Below are 23,565 nucleotides of genomic sequence, written 5' to 3' on the forward strand. Positions count from 1 at the left end.
GCCAGAGCAGTGTAAGTACTGGCTGGAGCTGAACGCATATCCTAAGGGAGGATTCAGGACCAGGCAAACAATATGCACAAGCCTATCTAGGGTGTTCTGTTCTCATGGTGGAAATATCAATGCCATGATTTCACTGAAAGAAAGGAACCGTACAGGACCAGAAGTGACCAACCGTTAGTGACCTGAGCTATTAACCAAGTATGAACCAGGACATCTATGGGAATGGGCTATAGTTATTCATATTACGCAGCCATCCCCCATGGGACAAGAAGTTGTCACATAGAAAGGACATCAGTGGACATGAGTGGGTAACTCGGCTCCAGAGGTGCTGCGCTTTGGTGTGGGGTCTTTCTGTCTGTGCAATTTATGGGAATAAGATGGAGCTGTGCAGAATCCTTCATAATTGCATTATGCCTTCTAGAGAAAAAGCACTTGCAGAAGACACAACTGGCATTAGCAACTCACTCCCTCGCTGTCATGGCTTTGTGTGTCCCTATGTTAGCAAACGGATGTCTAGGGCAAGCAGTGACTCTTCAAGACTGACACTGGGCAGTTGGTCTTTTTAAAAAGATAACAGTGATACTCCTTTGGAGAAGAGACTTTCCCCCCTGATCTGGCAAATGATGTGTCAGATTGTTAGAACGCAGAGGTGATTTGCTTTTTCCCCATTTGCACTCTTTGCTCACTTTCCGTTTATTTCCAGTGACGTAGTCTAGTTCCTCAATGCCAACGTGATGCAGCAAATGGAAACCTAAGCAAAATCTTAAACATCCAAGTCCTTCCACACATGTATTCTTTGTTTTAGTAAAAAAAAAAAGGAAAAAAAAGTCATTTATGTAAAAGCCTTTGATGCAGCAAGCAGTAATATTGCATTGGGGTTTATTAATATGAAGCAGAAAGATTTGCTCTATCACTGCAGTTACTATTCAGTTCTTGCCTAAGGATTGGGAGGCTTTTAAACAGATAATATACAGTTATTTTTCCTGTCCTGGAGAGAGCCTGGTGGTTCTCCATGTGAGTCAGCTGTAAAGCAGAGGAAGAACACACGGTGAACATGTCACCAAGGCCTTGAGAGCCTCTTTTAGACACTATGATGGTAGTTTGGTGCCTGACAACTAGATCTCTGGCCTGATGACATCCAGGTGACTGTCCTGCCTGAGCAAGGAAAAGGACAGAAGAAAGAATATAATTTCTTCTTCAGTGAGTCGCACAGAGAAGCAGCATAAGGGAAGTGAAGAATATATGGGGACCGGCCCTTACTCTGAAGGGGCAGTGGGTACATTGAAAGTGTTATTGTTCAGCAGAGGCAGGAAATTTTCTTTTGGAATTAATGCTGAAAACCTAATTTTGAGTCATGTAGAAGCAGCTTGCAGGTTTGGGGAAATCCTGCCAAATGCTTTCATTTAGGAAAGAAAAATCAGGCTGGATTCACAAAGGTACTGGGACAGGGTAGTGTTTTCTTTCCTACACTATGGTCAGAAGTCATGAACCAAAGAAAGACAATTTCAGGATGAGCCTCAATTTGTCTGTGTGAATTGACATACAGCAGTTGAAATTCTGCCAACCTGCCAGCAGGCTTTCTTGTGTCCAGGATCAGGTCCATGCTATAATCTTTTGTTACTCTAATCATAGGCATGAGGAAATGTGATGCTGAATGTGACACAACAAGAGCCAAAGTGCAGGTGCAGCGCTCTGGCCTTGTAATCTTTTTGCCAAGTGTTTATTGGGGGAATGAAGAGATAGGAAGTATGTTACAGCTGCATCAGCAGTATGTCAACTTCAGATGGGTTTGCCAACATAGCTAAACCTTTAGATCTTTCTCATGGGAGCTTTAAGGTGAAGCTGTCTTTGGGGGCATGTATTAACAGCCTAATGAAAACAAGGCAGCATGATTTTAACATATGTGAAGCATAATGGCAAGAAGTAGCCTAAGGTTTAACTGATTTTTAATACGTCATGGAAGCATACTTCCTTATTTGTGCTAAGCTGTTAATACACATTAGCTAGTTAAATATGTGTTCTTTGCACTTCCTAAATCCCACTATGGACAGGGCAAGTAAGAGTAATTTTCTTAAAAGAACATCTATACCAAGTTAAAATCCTAAATGCAGTCCCTGATTGGAGTTTTCCTTTCTTTTGAAGAATATAAGTCTTACTGTGGGCTTTCTCTATTTCCTTTTGAGGAGGAAATCTGGTGAGGGAATAATAAGAAATTTTTTTAAATTGTTTTTTCTTCTTTTTTTCTCATTGCTTATATTCCAAGTGTTGTTAAGAAACAATCAGAAAGCATTAATCATTTCTTTGGCTGGTCTAAGACAAAAGGAGAGAATCTACAAATAATAGTGAATGTTTTGGGTTTTTTTCTGAAACACTTCCTAGTCTTAAACTTTATTTCCCTTTACCTTAATTTTCCAAAGTTTTCTATTCTGACTAATGTGACTTAGTTGCTGTGGTTGCCAGATGAGTCATCAAAACAGCTTTGCGTCTTTCAGGGGATGCTAGTATTTGGCATTCTCTTCCATGCTGGCAAAATAGTTGGGGGAGATGAGAGCTATAATCTGCTGGGGAAAGTTGTCCTAAACTGCTGGATTCAGGGAATCAGATAATGTTAAGCAGCTTGCACATTCTTTTTGGGTTTGCCATTAGAGCTTCATTAGCTCCACAATCATATTCCAATCGCAAAATATTTCTCTCTCTATACCCAGCCCCATACAGCTATCCAAACACGTGGCAGCTTTATGGAAAGATATTACAGGAACTAGAAACAGGGACTCTGGCTTCACTTCGTAAAAGCTCTTGGGTGTGGAGCTAAGCTAAGGGTCATCTGTCCAATACTAGTGACATCTTGAATCTTTTTGTTCAGAGTTGAATACATCTAGTAAACTAAAAGTACATTGCATGTCCTCCAGTCATCAAGACATTGACTCTATCCTGGCCAAGGTGCTCAAACAGTGTGTTTTAAGATTGGCTCCTGGGAGTGAGGAGATGTTTAGAAAGCTTGAAAACCATACTGGAAGTTACAAGGAAGACTTGATCTCCAGACGAAACAGGGTTTTTCTGTCTGGGCTGATTTGTTTTGCTCTCTTGTTGTAAGCATTATGCCCTGACAAAAAGACCACAGAGCTTAAAACTTTATCTTTTTCCTATTCAGTCATCCCAGTAGGTTGGAATATCACATAGGCCAGTCTCAGCTCGCTTGCTCACACACATGCACGCACACACAGAGCATGATGGTGTCATCTGCCCCTTTCCACAAAGGACTGTACCCTGCCCCTCCCTCACCAGAGTTTCTTTCCTTATGGACTTGCAGCACCTGGTATATCTCACCCGCGGCTCTGTTGTGCTGTGTAAGTGGAGTGGGGAGAGTTCACCCTGTGTGAAATCTAAATCCTTTGTGCAATTCTCTGTGCCAGCAAGAGCAAACCACCTTTTTGGTCCAAAGATTTAAGCTGTAACACATTCCCACTTTCCTGTGTATAAACAGAACTTCTGCTTCATGGAGCTTTCTTACTGCAAAGCTTTGAGGGACTGCAACCACATTATATATTAAGTGTCGATTTTTTTGCAGTTTCCTTTAGACATTTTTGAGTGCTCATGGTCTTTTTCTGCTTCAGTCAACAATGCTTCATTTGCACAGTGGCATAGAAAGAGCTGTCCAGTACAGAGCCCTCATGAGAGTCTGGCTCGGAAGAACATAAAAGTAGCAGGGGCCATCGGGAGGCTGTTGCCTCTGTAAACATCTGCATGACTGCTGCCAGCATTTATTTACAGACATTATGTTTACCAAAATGGTTACATTTCACTTCAACTTCAGGTGCGATTCCCTTGACTTTGCTTTTGTGATATTAGTGCAAATTTGTTGGCATGATGGCTTTCAGTGAGTAGTCATGAGTCCTGTATTATCAGCAGTATGACTCAATGGGCAAATATTTTTGCACGGGTATCCCTGCTACTTGCTGAACCTTGACCTTGCTTACAGATACCTTAGTCTTTCAGCCATGGAACAGAGGCTGAAAATTTCAGTTGGTATGAGCAATGCATCCTCAGCACCATCAGAGGTATAATGTGAACAAGGTATTGGCTTTTTATGAAGCACTCATCAAACACTTACCAACAGTGGACAGATTTGTTTCAGAAATTCTCGAGCAATGGTGGGGGTGATCTGCATGGGATACATTGCTTGTGGCTAGGAGTTTGATCAGTTTGGCCTCTTGGTGTCTGAGTTTTATTGTTGATTGAATGATGGTGATAAGACAGAGCAATTTGTAATTACAGCATATTCAGCTAGGGTAGATATTTCCCAGGGAAATATTTTTGTGTGTCCGTGTTTGTCAGGGATATGCAGAGTTTGTCTGAAGTCAGAGGAAGAAGCTTTTCAAAAGCTTACATTTGTGTATATACTCCATTTTGTCCCTTAGTAGAGGGGAGGAAGGGAAAGGTCTGGAATTAACCCAGACTTCCAGAGAGCCAAATCTGTTTGAACCCCAGTATCCTCTTTTCTGCTAGCTAGAAATTCCCTTTCTCCTCACTGGGTGCTTAACAGATCTTCCTGTAAGGTCTTCATCTGCTTCTCGGCACTGGAGGATTGGCCCAGCTAGTGACAGGACAGAGACAGGGCATGTCCGCTCGCTCTCTGGCATTACGTTCTCTCAGGTGGTTGCTTGGTATGTCCCCAACACACAGTCAGTACAGAAGTAATTGCTGTGTTTGGGAACATGAAAACCTAGAGCTAGCTGCACCCTATTCCTACTAGCAGCTGACTTTTGCTTTTGTTACGTAGTCTTTTTCCTGTCATCCCCTGGGAGTTTTATTTAACAAATACCAGTGACAGCAGAGACCTAAAATATAGCTCTTTCTGTGGTATGTTATTCCTTTAGACCTGGGTCTCCTACTGCTGGCCATACAAGTGCTTTTGGGTGTTGGGAAGCATTTAGAGGTGAGTGGAGGTGTCCCATTGAACATCGTGCTTATGATAAGAGGGGACTGGTTTAAGGTACCTGCTCGGATCTTTCTGTCATGTAATTCCCTGCAGATACACATGGGCAGAGAGATGCTGTAAGAAGATGGGCTTCCAGCTGGCGTTGGTTCTTGCGTTCTCCTCTTCAGAAAGTGTTTCGTGAATAGGGACCTTAGTCTGAACGCTGCTTTCACTTCATATTGTGTTCTAATAATATCACACAAGAGACATGAAATGGCTTTGATCATAGGGAGTAAATGCCACCAAATATTCTTCTTCCTGCAGCCTTTTCCTTGCTACATTAAAAATTCATGGGCAATAGCAGCTTCTTCTTTTCAGGACTTAGCTACATCAGCAGTTGCGAGAGTGGGCAGGAATACCACGGCGTGTTGATGGACAGAACAGGGGTGTCCTGACAGAGCTGGGAGCAGGAGAAATTTGCACTTAATTTGCTTATGCTGGGTCTGTCTGAGGCCAGTCAGATTCACTGTTTATTCCTCACTTTGATGAGCAATGAACTTACTGGAAAATTGTTGTAATTCAGTTAAATGCATGTGAATTTGAAGGCATGCCTTAATTTCCATGTTTGCTTTGTTCTTTGTGTTACACTCATTCTCCAGCCAAGAGGCAGACTCAAGAGGTGAAATCGTAGCCCCACTGAAATAGGTGGCAAAGCTCCACATGATTATATGTGGAGGGCCAGGATTCGTCCAAGGGGCCTCTGCCTGTCAAGATTGCTTTTGACATCCCAGACACTGACAGATTACTTCAATGGGAAAATTCTTTGAGGTTTAGGCTCCTTCTTCCTCAGAGCCTCGTCAGATCAGTAGGTTGCAAGGGCTTGCTTGAGCAGGTACCTGCATTTGGCAGCAGTGTTTTACCATCCCAGGCCTGTAAAAAGCTTTCCTGCCAGCTCCTTCATGCTATACACTCGCTAGCCGAAAAGCACCTCTGGTAAACCATTTTTACCATTCTTTCTCATGGCTGTATGTGAAAGTGGTTGTCCTACCAAAAGCTCAGAAGCAGATGCTCAAGTGACTCAAAGCCCTCCATTTCACAAATGCAGGCCCTCCCTGGATTCCCACTTATGTCTGGCAAACACAGGATGGTTCCTTGCAGACAGAAAAAATAGGGTTAAAAGGTCTTACAGACAATGACTTTGACTAAAAAGTGATCAGTGATAGATGTTCCCTAAGGACACTTGAGGTAGCCTCACCCACAAGTGCTATAGGTCTGGTACCTGGGGTTCGTCTTCCAGTCCATTCCTACATTAGAGGGCAAGTGATGAAGTGTGAAAGTGCCTTACTCATAGCTCCATCTCATCATCAAAGGTTTTCTTCAGGCTTTTTTTTGTTACCCTGCTCTGGTCTGATCCAACTGTAGTGATTTTTTCACATCCCCTGCCTCTGTTCAGCCAGCTGCCAGGGTGCTCTGACCAACCTGCTCTTTGTCCTTCCCTGATCTTTGCCTGCTGGAAGAAGCTAGCAGGCTCATTACAGTATTCAAAAAATACTGGTGTGTTGTATAAATTAGGAAGGTAATGAAGTGTCGCTGAAGACCAAGACTATGCACAAGTCCCCAGGGGTTTCACAGGAAGCAATGCTTCCGTTCCTGTTTGGGTTGTCGGCTCTTTGTTTCATAAAGCCCCACAAGGTGCTGGATCTAACAGGTTGCTGGAGCTGAGTAAATTGTCAGTAGAGGGGGTGCATTTGCTGGCACTTCAGGGCCTGAGCCTGGCTCTGACAGGTCAAGTTCCCACAGAGATTTTACGCCCCTTCAGGAGAACACCTGCCTATTCTCACTCTTGCCTGGAAGCTTTTATAAATGCCCCCCAGACCTCTGCTTTAGGGAGCTGTTTCAGGATGTGTGCATCACTCATCCAGCCCAGCATTAGCAATGTTGTAAGCAGAGGTTCAGAGAAGAATTTCTGTTCCTCAAGAGTTACTGCTTTTTCTGATAGGTATTGCTTTGTCTGAGCAGTTTGCAATTATGTCCACACTCAAGTTTGTTTTGCCTTATCCAAGTTGATTTAAACATGAGTTGGGATGAGACTGAATCAGGGTGGTTCTGACACAGGGTTCTTCACTGCAAGCAGTGAAGTCCACAGGCCATACAGGTGTGCTGCCACTGCATCTGAGCACGGGACTGTGCTGGAGACTCCTTGGTCCTGTCTAACAGAACAAGCTCCTGGAATCACCTCCAGCACAATCCCTCCTCTCCCTGAGGAGCCACCTTATTCCTGCACCTCTTGGTGGGCAGGTCCTCCATCCTTCCCCCCCAACTCCTACTTCTCCCTTCCTCATGCTTAGGCTTGGACCTAAAGTTCCCACTCCTGGCCCTACTTCTGTGCTATCTGGCGTCATCCCCAGGACAGAGCTATTAATCTGGCACCTGCCAGCTCTTTTAGAGGCCACTGAAAATACCCTGTTTCCCTCTCTGGCACTAAGTGTTGGGCATTTGTGGCAAAGTATTGGACTAGAAACAAAAGTGGTACGAAGTGAGACTCAAACAGGTACAATATAATTTTTCAAGGAGATGGTATCTAACAACAGATGACCATTTAATCTAAGCAGACAAAAGCATGATTCGATTCAGTGGCTGGATGATAAAGGAACTAACGTTTGTGCTTAAAACAACATGAAAAATTCTTAACCTGAGGTGGTAATTAATCATTAAACCCACTAACGTAGGATAGATCTCTGCAGTTGGGGCTGCTTAAACCAAAGCCAAGAGCCTTTCTTTAATAAGGTGCTCTGGCTGAGCTGCTGGTTGTGGCTTCTTGCCAGAAGAAGTGGGTGAGTTTCTATGGCTTGGGGCAGGCAGCTGGACAGGATGATCTGAGAAGTCCCTCCTAGCTTTAAAATGTATTAATATTGACTGGGCCTGAGAGAAACAGGGCATGGGAGCAACCTAAGAAAAGGAGAGAAACTTGAAAATACCAGGGTGAGGAGATTGGAGAAAGGAGCAGAGAAGTAGTGTGGGAAAGAGGAAAAGAAAAGCTGAAACATTATAAAGTATATGTTGAAAGAGTAGGCAGGCACTAACTCCAAATGCTGATGCAGACGTCCCTGACCTGTAGCCTGTAAGAATGGTATTAACTGAGCCTGTGTCTGTGGGACAGTTCTCCTGGCTTGTCATCTTGAAAATCTGGACATGTTAAAGATGAGTCTTCCTCATTTTCAGACCTGAGTGCAGTGAAATGATTGGAAGTGTTTTCAGAAGCTTGAATTCAGGCAGGTCATAGTTTCAAAGGGACCCTTCTCCAAATTTCTGCATACAAATTTCTCTCTCAGCTTGTTGCGTGTGAGGCTTTCTGACACTGTCTGGTCTCCTGATAGCATCACAAATCTTGAGAATCTTTCTTGTCTCGCTGAAGGCCTCAGTTTAAGTTTCATAAAAGCTATGCGGGAGCTTCTGTAATGGACAAGAAAATGCACAGCACGATAGCCTGCTGCACTATTCTTCACAATAAAATTAATCCTCTGGTGATGATGAATGCGTACCATGTATCATTTCAGCAAGACTTCGGAGCGCTCTTCTGAGTCATCACTGTCAGTATTCTCATCCATTAGCATTGTGTTGAGAACTCCACGCTGGAGCAGGTCATCGAATATACAGCAAGGCTCAGCAGAACGGGTTTGACCATCTCTTAGTTGTATAGGATTCCTGTCTGCAGCGATCATAACATCCCTTGCAACTGCCAGACAGTCGTTTTGGGGCCTGTTAATGAGTATGTTAGGAATAGATCATGCCTGGCGTGTTCTGTAGATTGTCTTGCAGGGACTTTCTGTATTGTATTGTCAGATCACCTTACAGTCTTTGGTGCTTCAACCTTTGAATACTGCTGGAAGCTAAGGCTATGATAGGATCTCCGCTATGTAGCTGGAAACTTTGACATGCCCTGAGAGACAGGACAATTTTAAACGGTTAAATTAGGCGTCTGCTCTGAAGTGCCCTCAAGAGAAGATTATCTCTCTAAGGGCAGAGGGAGCCTAGGGAGATTAGCTTTTTATGCCTTTGTGAATGCCTCATTAAGTGATTTACCCAAATTCACTGAGGAAGTTGGGACTGGATATCTCCCAAGTCCTCCTAGAACATCCCAACCTCTGGGTCATCCTTCTGCTTGTGTGTTGGGAAGGGACTGTTAACTACTCTAGCCTCCTTCTGTGAAGTCAATCCTAAGTACTTGTGCTAAGGGCTGTAAATATTCACCAGCATTGGGAGGAAAGTTTGGGGGGGATAGTAGGCCTAAGCAGACAGAGCTATTGCCTTCCTATGGAAAGTGAATTATTTAAAGACCTGTAGGGTTGAACCCTGGCTCCGCCTGACTCATCAAGTGTTACTTGACAGTGGTGAAGCAATGATTTCACTCCCAAATATAAAAAGAAAAGACATATTGAAGCTGTCCTCAGTGGGAGGTATGGACTGCTTGTCTAGATTTGCATGCCTAACTCCCATAGCCACGTTTGAAAATACAGGTCAACATAATACCTTATCCCCATGAGAAACATCAGAACTGGGATCAGCTCTTTCCCTACTTCCGACACCATGAGCCGGCCTTCCTTGGGAGAACAGGTCATGCGGTTTCCCACCGGGGTGGCTGACTCAGCTGGGAGATGGCAGGCAGCTTGGCTCCCTGCCATGCAGCAGCAGTCGCTGAGCAGCATGGCCTCCCATGGTTTTGAAGTGATTTGATACCCTCTGACAAACAGCAGCTGCAGAGCCCAGTTCTGAGGTGTCTGTAAGGAAGTCGCTAATGATACGTGGTATTTCAGGGAAAGGCAGCCCCATGCTCTTGATACTACTGATTGCTTTTATGCTTGTTGTATTTGTAAGGCCAGAAGGGCAACTTTTGTTTTAACAAAAGGGAAGTGCTCTCTGTTTCTTGTTCCTCTGAAGTAGGAAGGACCTATTGCCAATGACTTTGTAGTTCTACAAGCACTTGCTGTGGTAGCAACCAGTAATTAAGGCCACAAACAAATTGCAGTGCTAATTCTTTAATCCCACTTGGTCATATCCTGATGTTAAAAGGCATCTTCAGGCTGCTGTTTTCCTCTTGCCCAAGCTTCAGATTTGGTCTTTAACTAAAGGTGAAACTTTCAGAAAAGTCTGAGCACAAAATCTCTTTATCCAGTTGAACAAGGTTTCCTCTTTCAAAGGTGATATGGCAGTTTTCTACCCACGCAGTACAGGAGTAGATGAACTTCAAAACTCAAGGCCTCGTGTTTAGCTGGTGGAAATCAGCATAGCTCTTTTGACAGTGGTGGTGTTATGTCAGCTTACAGCAATTGAGAACTTGGCCCTTGGCCTCTAAATTGTCCACACCAAGTTGATCAATTGTGAAGCCAGATCGATGGCATAGTAACAAGGTTACAAACTGGTGAAAATCAGCTGTTGTTCTTGTACAGGAGGGAAGTTCTGTTACAGCTCAGTGACCGCACTGAGAAAGAGGTGTTGTGCATGCATGTTGCCATCCACAGTTACAACCTATTTGAGTGCTCTCAGTGCAATAAATCCTTCTACCTAATGAGGTTCTTACTTCAGAGGAAGCTTGGTCTTGTTGCAGTACGTGTCTGGATGTGAGTCTCAGGCCTAAGCTGGCTGTGATTTTCAGCATCAAAAGCCAGTTTAATTTATAGACTTGCAAAATATTCATAAAAAACATGTCTTTCGTAAAGCACATACTGGAATGGTTACTTCTAGTATTAGAGCCATCATATACATATTTTTCTCACGCTGCAGAATTTTACCCTATAATCTGTCCTCCGTAAGTGCCTTGGGAATATGAATAACTGGCATCGATGTTCCAGTCAGCACAGGATCAAGTTTGGTAGACAGCATCCTGTCCTTAGCAGACTTTCTTCTTTTCAGTTGTCTCATGGAAATTATTTCTCCACTCTTTCCAGCAGACTCTGGTCTGGTATAGACGGAGGCCACTTTATCAGGCAGGTGTAGCTGAAGGAATGGGCAGAGTATGGCCTATGTGACCTCTCTCTTTGAGTCTGAGGAGAAGGGCATTTACCACTGAAAGCCCACCTCCTCTTCAATTTGCCTGTAGAGGCACCTGCTGCATTCAAAGGATTTTCCACCTCTCTCCTAGCCCTGCCTTTTCTCCCTCCCTGCCTTTTCTCCCTCCTTGCCCTGTGACTCCTTGAATCCCAGGAACCAAAGGAGAGTGAAATGTAGCTGCTTAATAAAATGGAGTGGGATACTGCCCTTGCACAGCAGGGCAGAAATGTGTGCATGTAAGAGCTGCAGGCAGAGGAAGGAAGAGAGGAAGGAGAGATCACCACACCCCTGCCACAGTCCCTTAATCTTCCTCCCCAGGTGCTGAAACCCCTTTAGCTCTTCCCTGTTCCTCTCTGTAACTCCTCTGCCAATGCAACAAAATTGCATTTTCTCTGCATGGCTGAGAAGCTTTGAGCAGCCTCTGCTGCTGAGTACAGCAGTGTATCTTGACTAAACACGTTATAGCTCACAAAACATCATACGTTTTCACTCATCATTGCAGATACCCTGAATAACGTCCCTAGATGCTTGGACTCTGCTGGCAGAGCAGGTCCCCTTAAAAAGAATCATGTGGGTCATGAGAGTCTGGAGACTTGTGTGAGCAGTTCTCTTGTATTTTTCAGAAATGTCTTTTCCCTGATTCCAGTGAGATTTGGGAACAAGTCACCAGTTTTGGTGTCGTTGGTAGTGAATGAAAGTCAAGTGACAACAGTTGCCAGTTTGTGGTGTGTGTGAGCTGATGAGCCTCATTTCAGCTCCTAGAGGGCAGTCATCCACATCATACAGATGGCTGTTGCAGTTGGCATTGCGTGAAGTTTCCATGGATTGCTCTTTGCTTTTAGCCACCTCAAATGCAAAAAACCCATGCCTATTTGTGGCCAGAGTCCATGCTTTAAGCTTCTGTTGGCTCTCCATGAAAAGCAGATGGCACTTCAGGCTTTCACAATGTCAGTCCCTGAGTATCTCTAAAACTGAGCTGCCACACAGGTAGGCAGAGGTGACCTGAGTACCAGTCCCAGAGCATCTCAGCACCACATGTTTCAGTGGAGGCTGCCTACCCAGGGCCAGCATGGAGGGTGTCTCCTTTGGCCAGCTTAGACACCTAGGCTGTGATGTCTTTAGCACATTTCCCTCAAAGCCAGGGAGAGTAAGGTGAGACAGGCTGTGTCTGCTTGTGCTGCCTTTTTCCTTCCAGCTTGCACGCAGAGCCATCCCGTACCCACAGTGTGGACACACAGACACCTTCCTAAACCTGTCATCCAAGTGTTTCTTTGGTGGTGCCGTACAGCCTGCGCTCATCAAAGGGTGTTGCTCTAGGCCATGTTCCCTTTGAACAGGTTGTAAGTGTTTTATGTAGGAGGAGGGTGATGTGGTACCTGTAGGGCTGGGGTCATGCTGCCCCATCCATTCCTGAACTGCATAGTGACAAAATTTGTTCAGTCAGGCTGGCCCTGCCAGTCCTGCACCTACTGGGAGTATTGGGAAATGGCGTTAAAGATGGCAGTATGGATTTGTGACGTCTGCACTCTGACTGTTTACCTGAATTTTTCCTCAAGTCTTTAGAACGTACAAAGTTAGAAAGCAGACCTGCTGTTTCGTTATCTGCTTCCAGCAGGGGGAGATTGGTCCAGAGAGTTATTTCTTCTGGGAACATGTACAAAAATAACATTATTTATTTTACTCATGAAGCGCTCTCCTAGGATTTGTGTGATTTCTGCTTGTTTGGCCTTTTATACCCAGGCAACCCCTTCCTTTTGCTTCTGTACGCTTCTAAAAGCAAATAAGATGTATCAGCTTTAGGTTTTGTTTTTGTTTTGTTTTTCCCAAGGTCTACGAGACCCTCAAGGGAATTTCTTCCTCGTCTCTCTGTTTATTATGATGATTATTATTAAATAGTTATGCTATGGTCATTCTAATGAGGATTGTATAAATGTGTAAGAAGATGAAGACTTCCCCTGTACTTCCATCTCAGCAGAGAGGGGCCTCCGGGTCTGCTGTGACACTCCCCACTTTGTAGGGAGGCACAGCCACGTGCAGTCCCACCTTGAGTCAGGATGTTACCGGAGTATGGGGACAGGATTCCTTCGTTTTCCCTCCCTGAAACCCCCTCTGTCGTTCCCTGTATAAAACATATTGGTGCCGCTTTCCATGAACTATATTTAACTAAGCATTAAATTTAGATTTAACTGGATAGTTATTGCCTCCTAAGTAAATACTCTGAGATAAGGAAATATTTAGTGAGCTCTAGCAGTTGGGTGGCAGATGCTTCTTGCATTGCATAATAGTTAATCTTTGACAAATATGTTTTCCTTACTCCACTGGCATTTAATTAACATACAATAGCTCTTATTAAATGTAGATGAAACATATGTGGGAGACCGTTGTAAAAAGGATCCATGCAACGCTCTGACTTGCAAGAGGGGTGTGTTTTTATCATTGGTAACTTCATATGGGACCGGGTCTTTCAGCTGTACTCAAACTCTGTCACAAGAGTGCAGAGGTTTCCTTTTGGTGATGCCCATCGCCTGAGACGCCAGCAGCCTGATGGCATCTCTCTGTCCCTTGTGCTGTCTGTCGCCCTAGAGCAGTGGCTGCTAGTCTATTAGCAGCATGGTCTTCTTCAGAGCAATATCCTTGTCAGGTGAAATCTCTCTCTGCAGGAGCTTGGGAACATCCAGTGTGTGGATTAACCCCCTAGCTCCTTCTCGTTGCTCCACTTCTCTGGTGCCATCTGCGTCAAGTCTCCTGCAGGGGAAATGTCTGAGTCGGCTCACTCCTTGGCTTGAATACAAAGCAATCATCTCTTTTGCCGCTGCATGCGTGGCACTGGAGCAGTGGTGTCATGACCTTAGCCCTTAATTTGTGGGCCTTTAACACATGCAGGGATTGTTTAAGTACTCATAGACAGCATGGCCTTTCCATACCGAGGCTGCAGGGGCCAGTTTCTAGGGGTTCAGAAAGCAACTGGATGCATTCCTGGAAGAAGAAAATCAGTCGAGGGCCATTAACTACAAAGACACTGCCACTGGCTGGGTACATGCCTTAGCCACAAATCACGGGAAACTAGAGAAGTGCTCTGGGGCAGTACCATTGCACGCTTGCCTTGTGCTTGTGCTCTGCCCTAGGCATTGGCTTTAGGCTGTGCTCCAAGACAGGACGCAGGGTTAGAGGGACCTTTGATCTGATCCCATGCAGCCATTTGTATGACACAGAGCCATTCCTTATGTCTCTCCAGTTTGGGTCCACTGTATCCCCATAAGGCTCCAGGAGGCAGCACACAAGACCTGTTTTTTCCCTTCCTGCACAGGCATGCAGCAGCACTGTGGCCGTGCAGGACAGCAGCTCACAGCGGAGTTTCCCTCAGCTTTTCTTGCACCCGCTTCTCTGGACCCCCCTCGAACCACCTCTTCCCTCTTTGCTTCCCCCTCCCTGCCCCGCTGTGCTTTGGCCACGGAAGGGTTATGCTAGCGAAACGTCCCTGGGAGCAGCTCTCCTCATCCCCTCCAGCAGAGGAGAGCGGGCTGGGGGAATGGCAGGCAGGCATCCGCAGTAAAACATAGGGCTTATTCCTCTCCATTAATTTAATCTACCTTCTCTTGCGACGGTGCCGGGGATGGTGCGTGAGCTGTGGGAGCGTTCCCGGGTGAGCAGCGCTGCTGCCGGGCTCGGGGCTCAGCTGCGGGCGCTGGCAGTCGGGGAGGACAGGCCGAGTATTCACACTGCGGGCAGCTCAATACCAGCATTGTCTCCGGTCCATCCCTCAAAGGCTGGGAAAGGAGGTGGGGGGCGGGAAGGGCCGAGTGGAGAGAGGTGGGAGGGAGGCGGAGGGAGGGGTGTACAACTATTTATCTGGTGAGAGGAAAGTCTGAGGGGGGGGAAAGCAAGGTTTGAGGCTGCAGAGGCAGTTGCAAAGAATGCTGCTCTGTAAATCAGCTAGCTTGTGGCTTTGGGCCGCAAAGCCAAGTTGTTCGCACTTTTGGCCACAGCTTCTTTGCCCCCCCACCCCGCGCCCTTCCCGCAGTATTTTCTCTAGTGAATTTTGGCCGTATCTTCCACCATCCTCTCTGCTCCGCTCCCGGTGCCTCCCGGCTGCTCCTGCCTTTTCCTCTCTGCTTCCCGCTCTGCCTCTGCTTCCAGTTCCCCGCTCGCACTCCCTTTCTCCCTCTTTCCCCCATCCTTCTTTCTCCAGCCCCCTCTTCCTTTCCCATTCCCTTCCCTCTCTGCCTCTCCCTCCGGGCTTCCCCCCTCTGCCCTCCAGCCCTCTTCCCTTCCCGTGCCCCCTCTCCCTGCTGCAGTGCCCCCCGCCCTCCCCTTCCCAGCCGCTGTCCGACTCCCGAAGGCCCGGCCGGGCCGCCGCCGGAGCCGTTTCCCGGGCAGCCCGGGGCAGCCCCGCTCCCCGGCGAGGGCGGGGGGGGGCCGCGGGGCGGGCTGCGCCCCCGGGAGAGGGACGGGAAGCGCCGCTCGCAGGTCCCCTCCCGCGCTCGCCGCCGCCGTGGTGCCGAGCTGCCGTCTCACGAGTGAGGCTCCCTCCCTCCCTCCTCCCTCCTCTCTCCCTCCCTCGCTCCGCCTGGGAAAGTGGGTTAGGAAGGGAGCTCGGGGCTGGGAGGCTGCACAGCCGCGCACTGGAGCAGGACCATCCACTCGCGCAGCCCGGCGGCACAGGACTCGTCTTGTTCCTTTTCCTTTTTTTACCTCTCTCCATCACTCCAAACGGGTCGATTTAATTATTATTGTTTTTTAATTATTTTGTTACCTGACTTTTTCCTCTTGTTTTTTAATTTCTTTTTTTCCTTTTTTAATTGAAGGTTGTGCTAAGACTTTTTTTGGAAAGCCTTAAAAAAAGAAAAGGGGGGGGGAAGAAACCAGCAAGAGACTGAAAAAAGCAAGAGAAAGTGGCAGCTAAGAAGGACTGTGAAATCACCTCCCCTTTCTGGGGCTGTCGATCAGAGCAAGAGTTGTACATTATTATTATTATTGTTATTGTTTTTCTTTCTACATCTGTCTACCCACATACACACGCAGAGAGAGAGACAAGTACAGGCAGTGAAACTCGACGAGACCAGCCATGGTAGCAAGGGCTCAGCCTGATCGGAAACAATTACCGCTGGTCCTACTGAGATTGCTTTGCCTTCTCCCTACAGGGCTGCCAGTCCGCAGCGTGGATTTTACCCGAGGTACCGATAACATCACCGTGAGGCAGGGGGACACAGCCATCCTCAGGTAGGGCATTTTGCCAACTTTTCCTTTTCTATGTGTGTATCTATATTTCTGTGTATGCAATGTATACATGTGATGCGATACAGATTTGCGTCTGTATGTCTCTGTGAGAGTGTGTGTTATTTTACCTCTCGAACTGCAGTAGCAGCAGCTGCTACAAACAAGCTCTGCATGTTTGTGCTTTAATATAAAAAAAAATTGCAGAGCTTTTGAAAACCTCTTGCCACCACTCTCCTCTATGTAGTGCTCTGGATCAAAAGAATTTCAGTGGGAAAGATCTGTTTGTGTTAGCCAGCTCTCGTGAACGTGCATTTTCTAGCAGCCCTGCAGTATCAATAGAGAAATCGAAAAGGGATCCAGCTGTGCTTGCCAGATGTTCCATTGATCTTCCCATACTTCTTTTTGTACCTATGCAAAAACTTTATTCCTGGTGCTGCCAGAACTCTTGGGCAAGTTCTTCTGGGAAACTCTGGCTTTTAATTTTATTTATTTATTTATCTGCCCTGTAGGGAGGGGAGATGGATACAGTAGTTGAAAAGGCTGGAGAAAAGATGGTGTAAGAGCTCCGACATTTAGGAAGCTTGTATCTCGTTCGCTGTGTTGGTTTCTTTGCAGGGCTAAGTAAATGGGTGTATGCTGTGCCTTCGTGTCTGAGTGGTTGTGATGAGGGGGTGTCTTTGCACATGAAGCCTTGTTCACAGGCAGTATCGAGTGTTGCATTTCTGTATTCGTCATGCAGGTTTTCTAAAGGTAGTTCTGAGGCTACTTGGGCTTTCAGTTAGGAGTGTCCCAAATAGCTGAAACGCAGTCATCTTTTTCCTGTGGGTTTCTTCTTCAAATTCTGCCTTGCTCAACTTACCTGCAGTAACTTCCCTACTGAAGGAAAATTCTGTGCGTGTGAGTGTGTGCACGCACTGTGTATTACGGCTATAAAACTACTGGACGTAATTTAAAATAAGTCTGTAATCTGTATGAGGAGCTGATAGTGCACAAACCCTGAAGCATCAAGGGAGCAATTCCCTAACAAAGCTAACAGCAGCAGCAAAGTTTTCTTTCTCTTTCTCTGAAATAAATCCTGCTAGATGTCACCAAATGGTCTGCTACATGATCCCCTGTGTCCTGCATCCCTCCCATTTAATGATAGAGGGGTATGTGAGCTAGCAAGATGGGATCAGGGAAGAAGGATGCTAGAAGAGGGAGGGGGGTGTGTGTGTACACGTATCGCTTCTCTCAGCTCCCGTGTGCTGGGTTGTTTTGATCCTGGAATATCCGTTCAGCAGCTTCTATTCCCCAGCTCTCCAGACTTGTTAACTCACACGTAAGATTTATCCACACGGAGTAATAGGATTTACAGAGTAATTCATCTGCCTTGCATATGCGGTGGAAGGGGTTTAGATGTGACATGGTAAACACCTAACAAGGGGTGTTGCCTCAGACTCCCGGCTCCTCTCCTCTCCCTTCCACTCACTAGCAATTCATATATCCCATTAACCCTTTTCTAGCGGGACTCCTAGCTGACTCGTTCCATTTTTAAAGGCAAATCACTTCCATCAGTCATTCATTTTGGAGGGGCTGCTCAGGCAGATGTTTGCTGGCGTATGTTTGGTACATACAGCAGCAGACAAGACATTGAGCTCACTTGCCCAGCCAGGGGCCACCGGATTTCTATTTCCCACTTAACCTTGGAGCTTTTGAGTTTATCTAGATGCTGTGTGCTAAAGCTGCATTTGCAGCAGAGAGGGCTGAGTGGATGGTGGAGATGGTGCCTGCATGTGCTGCGTGTAAAGCGTTTGTGAGCAAGCTCAACTGGGCTGCATGGGAGAGTGGTTTTGGTGTTTGTGTGTGGAGTGTGTGGCTTACCAGTGTTATGTCAGGCACTAAGATATTTTCTGATATAGGAAAGAAACTAAGATAGTTTCTGATCACCTGAGTGAGGTGATCCAGATGTGTGCCAGGTGACACGGTTCGCAGGAGCGGCATGCCACCCGGCCATGCAACTGCTTGCTCCGAGCAATACGGTATTCCTGGCAGGCTGCATTTCTGTCAGAAGTGACTGTGGCCGGTGCACAGGCTTTCCCTCCCTCAGCTGCCTTCCTAAGCTCTTTAAGCAGATCTGGCTGGCTGTATGCTTTTCATGTTTCCTAGGAAAAGCAGCTGTCTCCCCTCCATTTCCCTGGGACCAGCCCCAGGTTTCTGACATGTTTCAGTCCCTCCTTCAGAGGAAAGGCAGAAGCCAGGCCGTGCTGGGAGATGGGACTGCCGTATGAGGCTGGAAGGGGCGAGATTTCCCTCTGTCCTGGACACTTTAGGTCCTCCAGGATGACATTTCATTCCCTCAGTTTCAAAGCAAGGATTGGTTTGCTAGCTTCCCCCTCACTGTTTTCCCTGCCCCTCCAAAACGTAACTCACTTTAAGACAGCCTTGTGTTTGAAAAACTCCCAGCATCTCGCTCTCCCTGCCTATAGATCCGCTAGTGACAAAGCAAGGGGAAGAGCTAGGTGGGGAAAACCATTAGATGATCTATACTAACTGTGCTCAGAGCAGGTCTTTACCTCCACAGAGAGATAGGTAAGAGATTTCTACACGGAGATCATATCACTTATCTTTGCTATGCATCTGCTTCAGAGGGAAGAGGAAGCATGCAGCGGCGGTTTACCGGTGCCCAGTAGCTCCATCCTGTAGCTTGAAGGGAAATGAAAATGTAGGAGGGAGAAAAAATGATATGCAGTTGGAAAGAATTAAAAGCAATGTACATAGTGATAATATAACTAAAAACATTTTGTTCATGTAAATTGTGGTGCAAATAATTCAGCAAAGCATCAAGGACAGGGTATTCTGAATGATTCTTCTCCTTTGGGGCCTTATACATTTGTATATAGTGTTACACTTGTAAGTGGAAGAATGGGTTGGTGGACTGTTCTATGAAGTGGAAAAAAATAGTTTATGATAAGCCCTAATGTTCCTAAAGGAAGCCACTCCTCTGGAGCTTCATCTACAGCTTGTTACTCAGAATAGAATTATGCTGGGAAGTTTGGATATGACTTTTTAAAGCTATGGCATTTAAATATTCTCTTGCTATGGACTTCCAAAAAATGTTCCTAACTCTATACTGGCTCATCTCCTAAATGACCTGGCAGCAGGTTTGATTCATTTGTTGGCCTTGGTGAAGGTTGATGACTTTTAGTGAATATTTGGCATGGGGAAGTTAGGGAATTGCAGAGGGAGAGAATAAAAATAGCTTGTGATAAACTATCCACAGGGAAAAGGGTAATGATCTGTTCCTTAGAGCAAGGCTGAAAAGGGAGGAGGGGTCTGAAAGTTGCAACAGGTCAGAAGGGCTGAGCAGAGCTTCTGGTGTTCGGCCAGCTACAACCAAGAAAAGAGAGCAGGATGTTTCAAAGATGACACTGTATATCAGAAAGCCTGTCAGACTTGGTTTCATTTTTTTAACTCTGTCTTCAGTGAGTAAAGGAGGACACTGAACCTTATTTTGAGTATTGAGAGGGAACTGTGTGCTACAATTCCTGCCAATGTTTTGCTTGCAAGATCAGTCATGAGGTTGTCAGGTTTTGTATGCAACTTCCCTGCTTGATGTTAGGAAAAAAAGAATCTCCAAACAACAAACACACAAAATATCCCCCAAAACTAATTAAAATGGGAAAAGAAAAACAAGCCCCAACCCCAAATCTTCTTTCTGTTTACCTGCCCCCAGCATCCCCTCCCACCTCATTTTCTCTGCAAGTGTTGGGTGAGCAAAGGCAGGGATCCTGTGCTTTGTTACGCACTTTCAGTCTAGGGAGGGGATGAGAAATCGGAGGACAGGACGTTGGCTAAGCGGGATGTGCAGTAGCGAAGGGCAGCTACTGCAAACTGGGGAGGGAGGGAACTGTGCCTCTGTCATGTTTGGCCCTTAAGATGGGTTGGAAGCAAAATGGCAATGGAGTCCATGCTGTGGGATCAGGTACCTGTACAGCCTGTCAGGGGAAAGCTCAGCTCTCTCAGGAACCATCACAGCAGCTCACCCCAAAGTGCCTTTAAAGCACTATTCTGAGGGCGTCAGTGGGACTCGCAGGTTGCCCGGGGCTTTTAGTAGTCCTGGCACAAGGGCAGATTTGGCCTTTAATGACTTCTGAAATGGAGCTTGTCACTAGCTGGAACCAAAATGGGGCACATCCCCCCCATCCGCTCAGCAATACCAGTACAAATCCACCAAAGCCCAAGGGCACTGCCAGAAATACTGCATTTGTCTTTGGGGCAGATTCCCAGGGACTGCTGATAAAGAGGTACAAGTGACTCATACAGGGCTTAAGCTGCTGAGAGCTGCTCAGGTGATGCTCAGCCCATTGGAGAACTGGGATCTCGCCAAGGCCAGAATTTGGCTCATTGTTCTTGAGTTTTTCCAAGCATCAACTTTTCATCAAGAATTAAATCAATCTGATGCTGATGCACTGATGAAAACCAACATTTATGTGAGTGTGCAATTTCCATTTTTACCAGGTATCTTTAAATAATATGAAGTTTCAGGATGATAGCACGTTTAGGAACTTCCATCCTAATGGGTACTTAGCTCAAGTTACATGTGTCAAAGGATGGGCTAGAATCAAATTACCAGCAGTAATGGTAGTGCTGTTGGTGTAATCCTGCAATATAAGCAATTTATGCAAACTCTGTTCTTGGCCTCCCAGTATTTTGCTGATATTCTACATGTGGAGCTATGCTAGAGGACAAAGGCACCTCAGGCAAAGTAGCAACACAGCATTACAACAAAGTTTATGCCCTATACAGTCATTTTAAAAGAAAAGTAAAAGCTGTTCAGATTACATTTATAATTAGCATATGATTTATAACAGGGAGCACTGAGCTGAGCCGTTTGCTAGAAATGAGAATAGGCACGTTCAAAGGTATAATGCTACATAATAATACAGCCTTGGCAGTAAAATTGTAACCTTGATTATTAGTAGTATTGTTGTGGCACTTAAAGGCCACCACTAAGTTGAGGCACCCTTTGTATTAAGTGCCACGCGAGCACAGAGTAAGAGAGATCCCCTCTTCCGCAGGGCGTGCAGGCTATTAGCTGGGACAGAGAGAGGCTGGGGGTGGGCAGGAGGCGCCTGGAGGTGAGGGGACTCACCCAGGGTTGCACAGCAGGGCTCGGGCGCACCCAGCCTAGCGACCTATCCATTAGCTTAGGTTACCTTTCGGCTCAGCCATGCAACAACCCAGCAAATGTGGCAAACAAGGTTTTCATAGTACGTCCTCATCTGCGCTGGTATTTTGACTACAAGACCCAAATGCTCTTCTTTTTCTCCAGTATATGCAAAGTCTTCATTATCAAATCTAGCATGCATGTGTCGAGAGGGTCTGTGGGGATCTGTGCAAAAGGGGCTGTACTCTGCTGATACGTTCCTTTTAAAAAAATATATATATATAAAAAGAAATGTATAAATGTAGTAACAGAAGATGTTGCAAAACTTCCAGGTCTGGCAGCAGATGGTGCCATCATATGAAGGCATACATGTATACATAGATATGTGAGTGTGTGTGCACACATATGGTAAAGGAAATTGCAGTATGTATATGGTCAGAGGCTGGTGATTAGCATCTCTCCTTATACACACACATGTATGCACACAGTATTTATATATGGTGTGCCCAGTGGTGAGCAGGGCCTTTGTGATACTGTGTTTTCTGCAAAGTGGGACTAACCCATCACAAGCAAAGGTGGAATGGAAATTAGAAAAGGAAAGGCTCTTTCTTTGGTGAAATTATGTATGTTTAATAACACTGTATGTATAATTTGCATTCAGAAAGATGGAGGAGGAGGGACAGTATCAGACTGTATGGCGTTAACCTCCTCCCCTGAGTCTGCACACACACTTCAGTTTGCAGCTAAGTACCGTATGTTTTCCTACTTAGTTGGCATTGAAATTTATATAGTAGTACATGTTACCTGGAGTGTCTCAGAGTCGGTACCTCTTCCACTCCGCTCCCCTCCCCAGCAGGTCATGAGGAAAGACCTAGTCTTAAAATAGCTCATAGTTACTGGAATTTGCCATCTCATAACTATAAGTTTTCAAAATATATATTACACGTATCTGCCCTTTATATCCAGACCCACAGGTATCTGATTCTGACAGAGCTGCAGGGCCACAGCTCACTGCTGATGCAGCAGCAGAGCTTCAACAGACTTACTGTGAGGCTGAATATAGCCATTTTCATTGAAGGTACCTAGTTTTGTTGTCCATCAAAATTCACTCTGGCTTGCGTGAACTTGTGCTCTGCTGAAGTAAGTGCAATGGAGGGCACAAAGGTGAAGTCAGGAATTTACTGAGTTTTCTTTTACTCTTCTCTCACTGAAGAAGAAACGAATGTGATTTTCACCTGAATCTGACACCAAAGCATTTGCTTCAGGCTTCAGGCACATCTAACATGTCTGGTTTTATGGTAAATAATGGGAAGTAATAATGATGAGTTTCACCTCTGCCTAGAAAACAGCTATTTCAAAATAATCTGAACAGCCAGTCTCCCCTGTGCATGTATATTTCTGCAGATTTTTATTAGGAGCAACTCAGTTGTGTGGGAGAGGCCAGCTGTGACCCCATAGTGCCCCAATGTGCTCGGCCCCGTGCAAAGAGAGGAGAAATAGCCCTGCCGCAGCTCTATTGATTTCACTGGGGTTGGGCTTTTTCAGTCAGAGCTAACTTGATGGAATTCAGACTGGGCAGGATTTCAACAGATACTTTGCAATAACACATCTGCATGAGGTTTGGGGGGTGCGTGCTTGCTTGTGTGCAAACGGGTCTTTCCCTACGTTTGTTCCTGTTTAAAAATGGAAAATGTTTTCTTGTGTGCGGTTGTACACATGTTCATATACTTCGTACAGTTGCAAGCATTGTATCAGTGAGAGTCAGCGCTGCCCAATGGGCGGGATAACAGACTGCTTGCTTGGAGATCTGTGTGACTTCTGACTCCTGGGCCTCGGTAACCATCACTGATGCTGGAAGCGTCCTTCGCTTCACTGTGCCTCAGTTGCTACAGCTGTGAAAGAAAAAGGCAGCAAGCAAACAGAATATTGCATCTTCCTCTTCTGAGGCTCAGTGGTTAACACTGCGGTAGATCTGGCCAATACTGTCCCTTTCCAGTAGCCTGGAACCACTGAACCTGTCCCTGAACCACTTTCGCCTCTGGAATTTGCATTTCTGTGGCAGAGGAAGTAGTGAAAGCTTCTGAAGAGCAGGGAGGCTTGTCCTTCGCATACACCCTCCCACCCTCCTGTGAGAGGCGAGACATGCCTGAGTGTTTTTTCTTCACAGGTGCTCTCTGTAGAGGTGGGTTCCTAGAAGAGCACTGGATTTACAAGGGGGAGGGAAAGGCCAAGAGGG

General features: G+C 45.9%; 1 protein-coding gene across 3 annotated transcripts in view; it reads left to right on the top strand.

The window, feature by feature from the left end:
- The window catches only part of LSAMP (limbic system associated membrane protein), a 1,043,674-nt gene that overhangs the window by 701,195 nt on the left and 318,914 nt on the right, over nucleotides 1-23,565 (top strand). For 2 of the 3 annotated variants that reach the window (XM_076348926.1, XM_076348944.1), the window contains exon 1: nucleotides 15,687-16,186. In XM_076348926.1, coding sequence (XP_076205041.1) covers nucleotides 16,032-16,186 — 155 coding nt within the window. In that variant the 5' untranslated portion in view covers nucleotides 15,687-16,031. Of the gene's footprint in view, nucleotides 1-15,686; nucleotides 16,187-23,565 lie in introns of those variants that run through there. The other variant, XM_076348934.1, reaches the window with a different exon arrangement.

This window comes from Aptenodytes patagonicus, chromosome 1 (genome assembly GCF_965638725.1).
Source record: "Aptenodytes patagonicus chromosome 1, bAptPat1.pri.cur, whole genome shotgun sequence".
NCBI classification, from domain to species: Eukaryota; Metazoa; Chordata; class Aves; order Sphenisciformes; family Spheniscidae; genus Aptenodytes; species Aptenodytes patagonicus.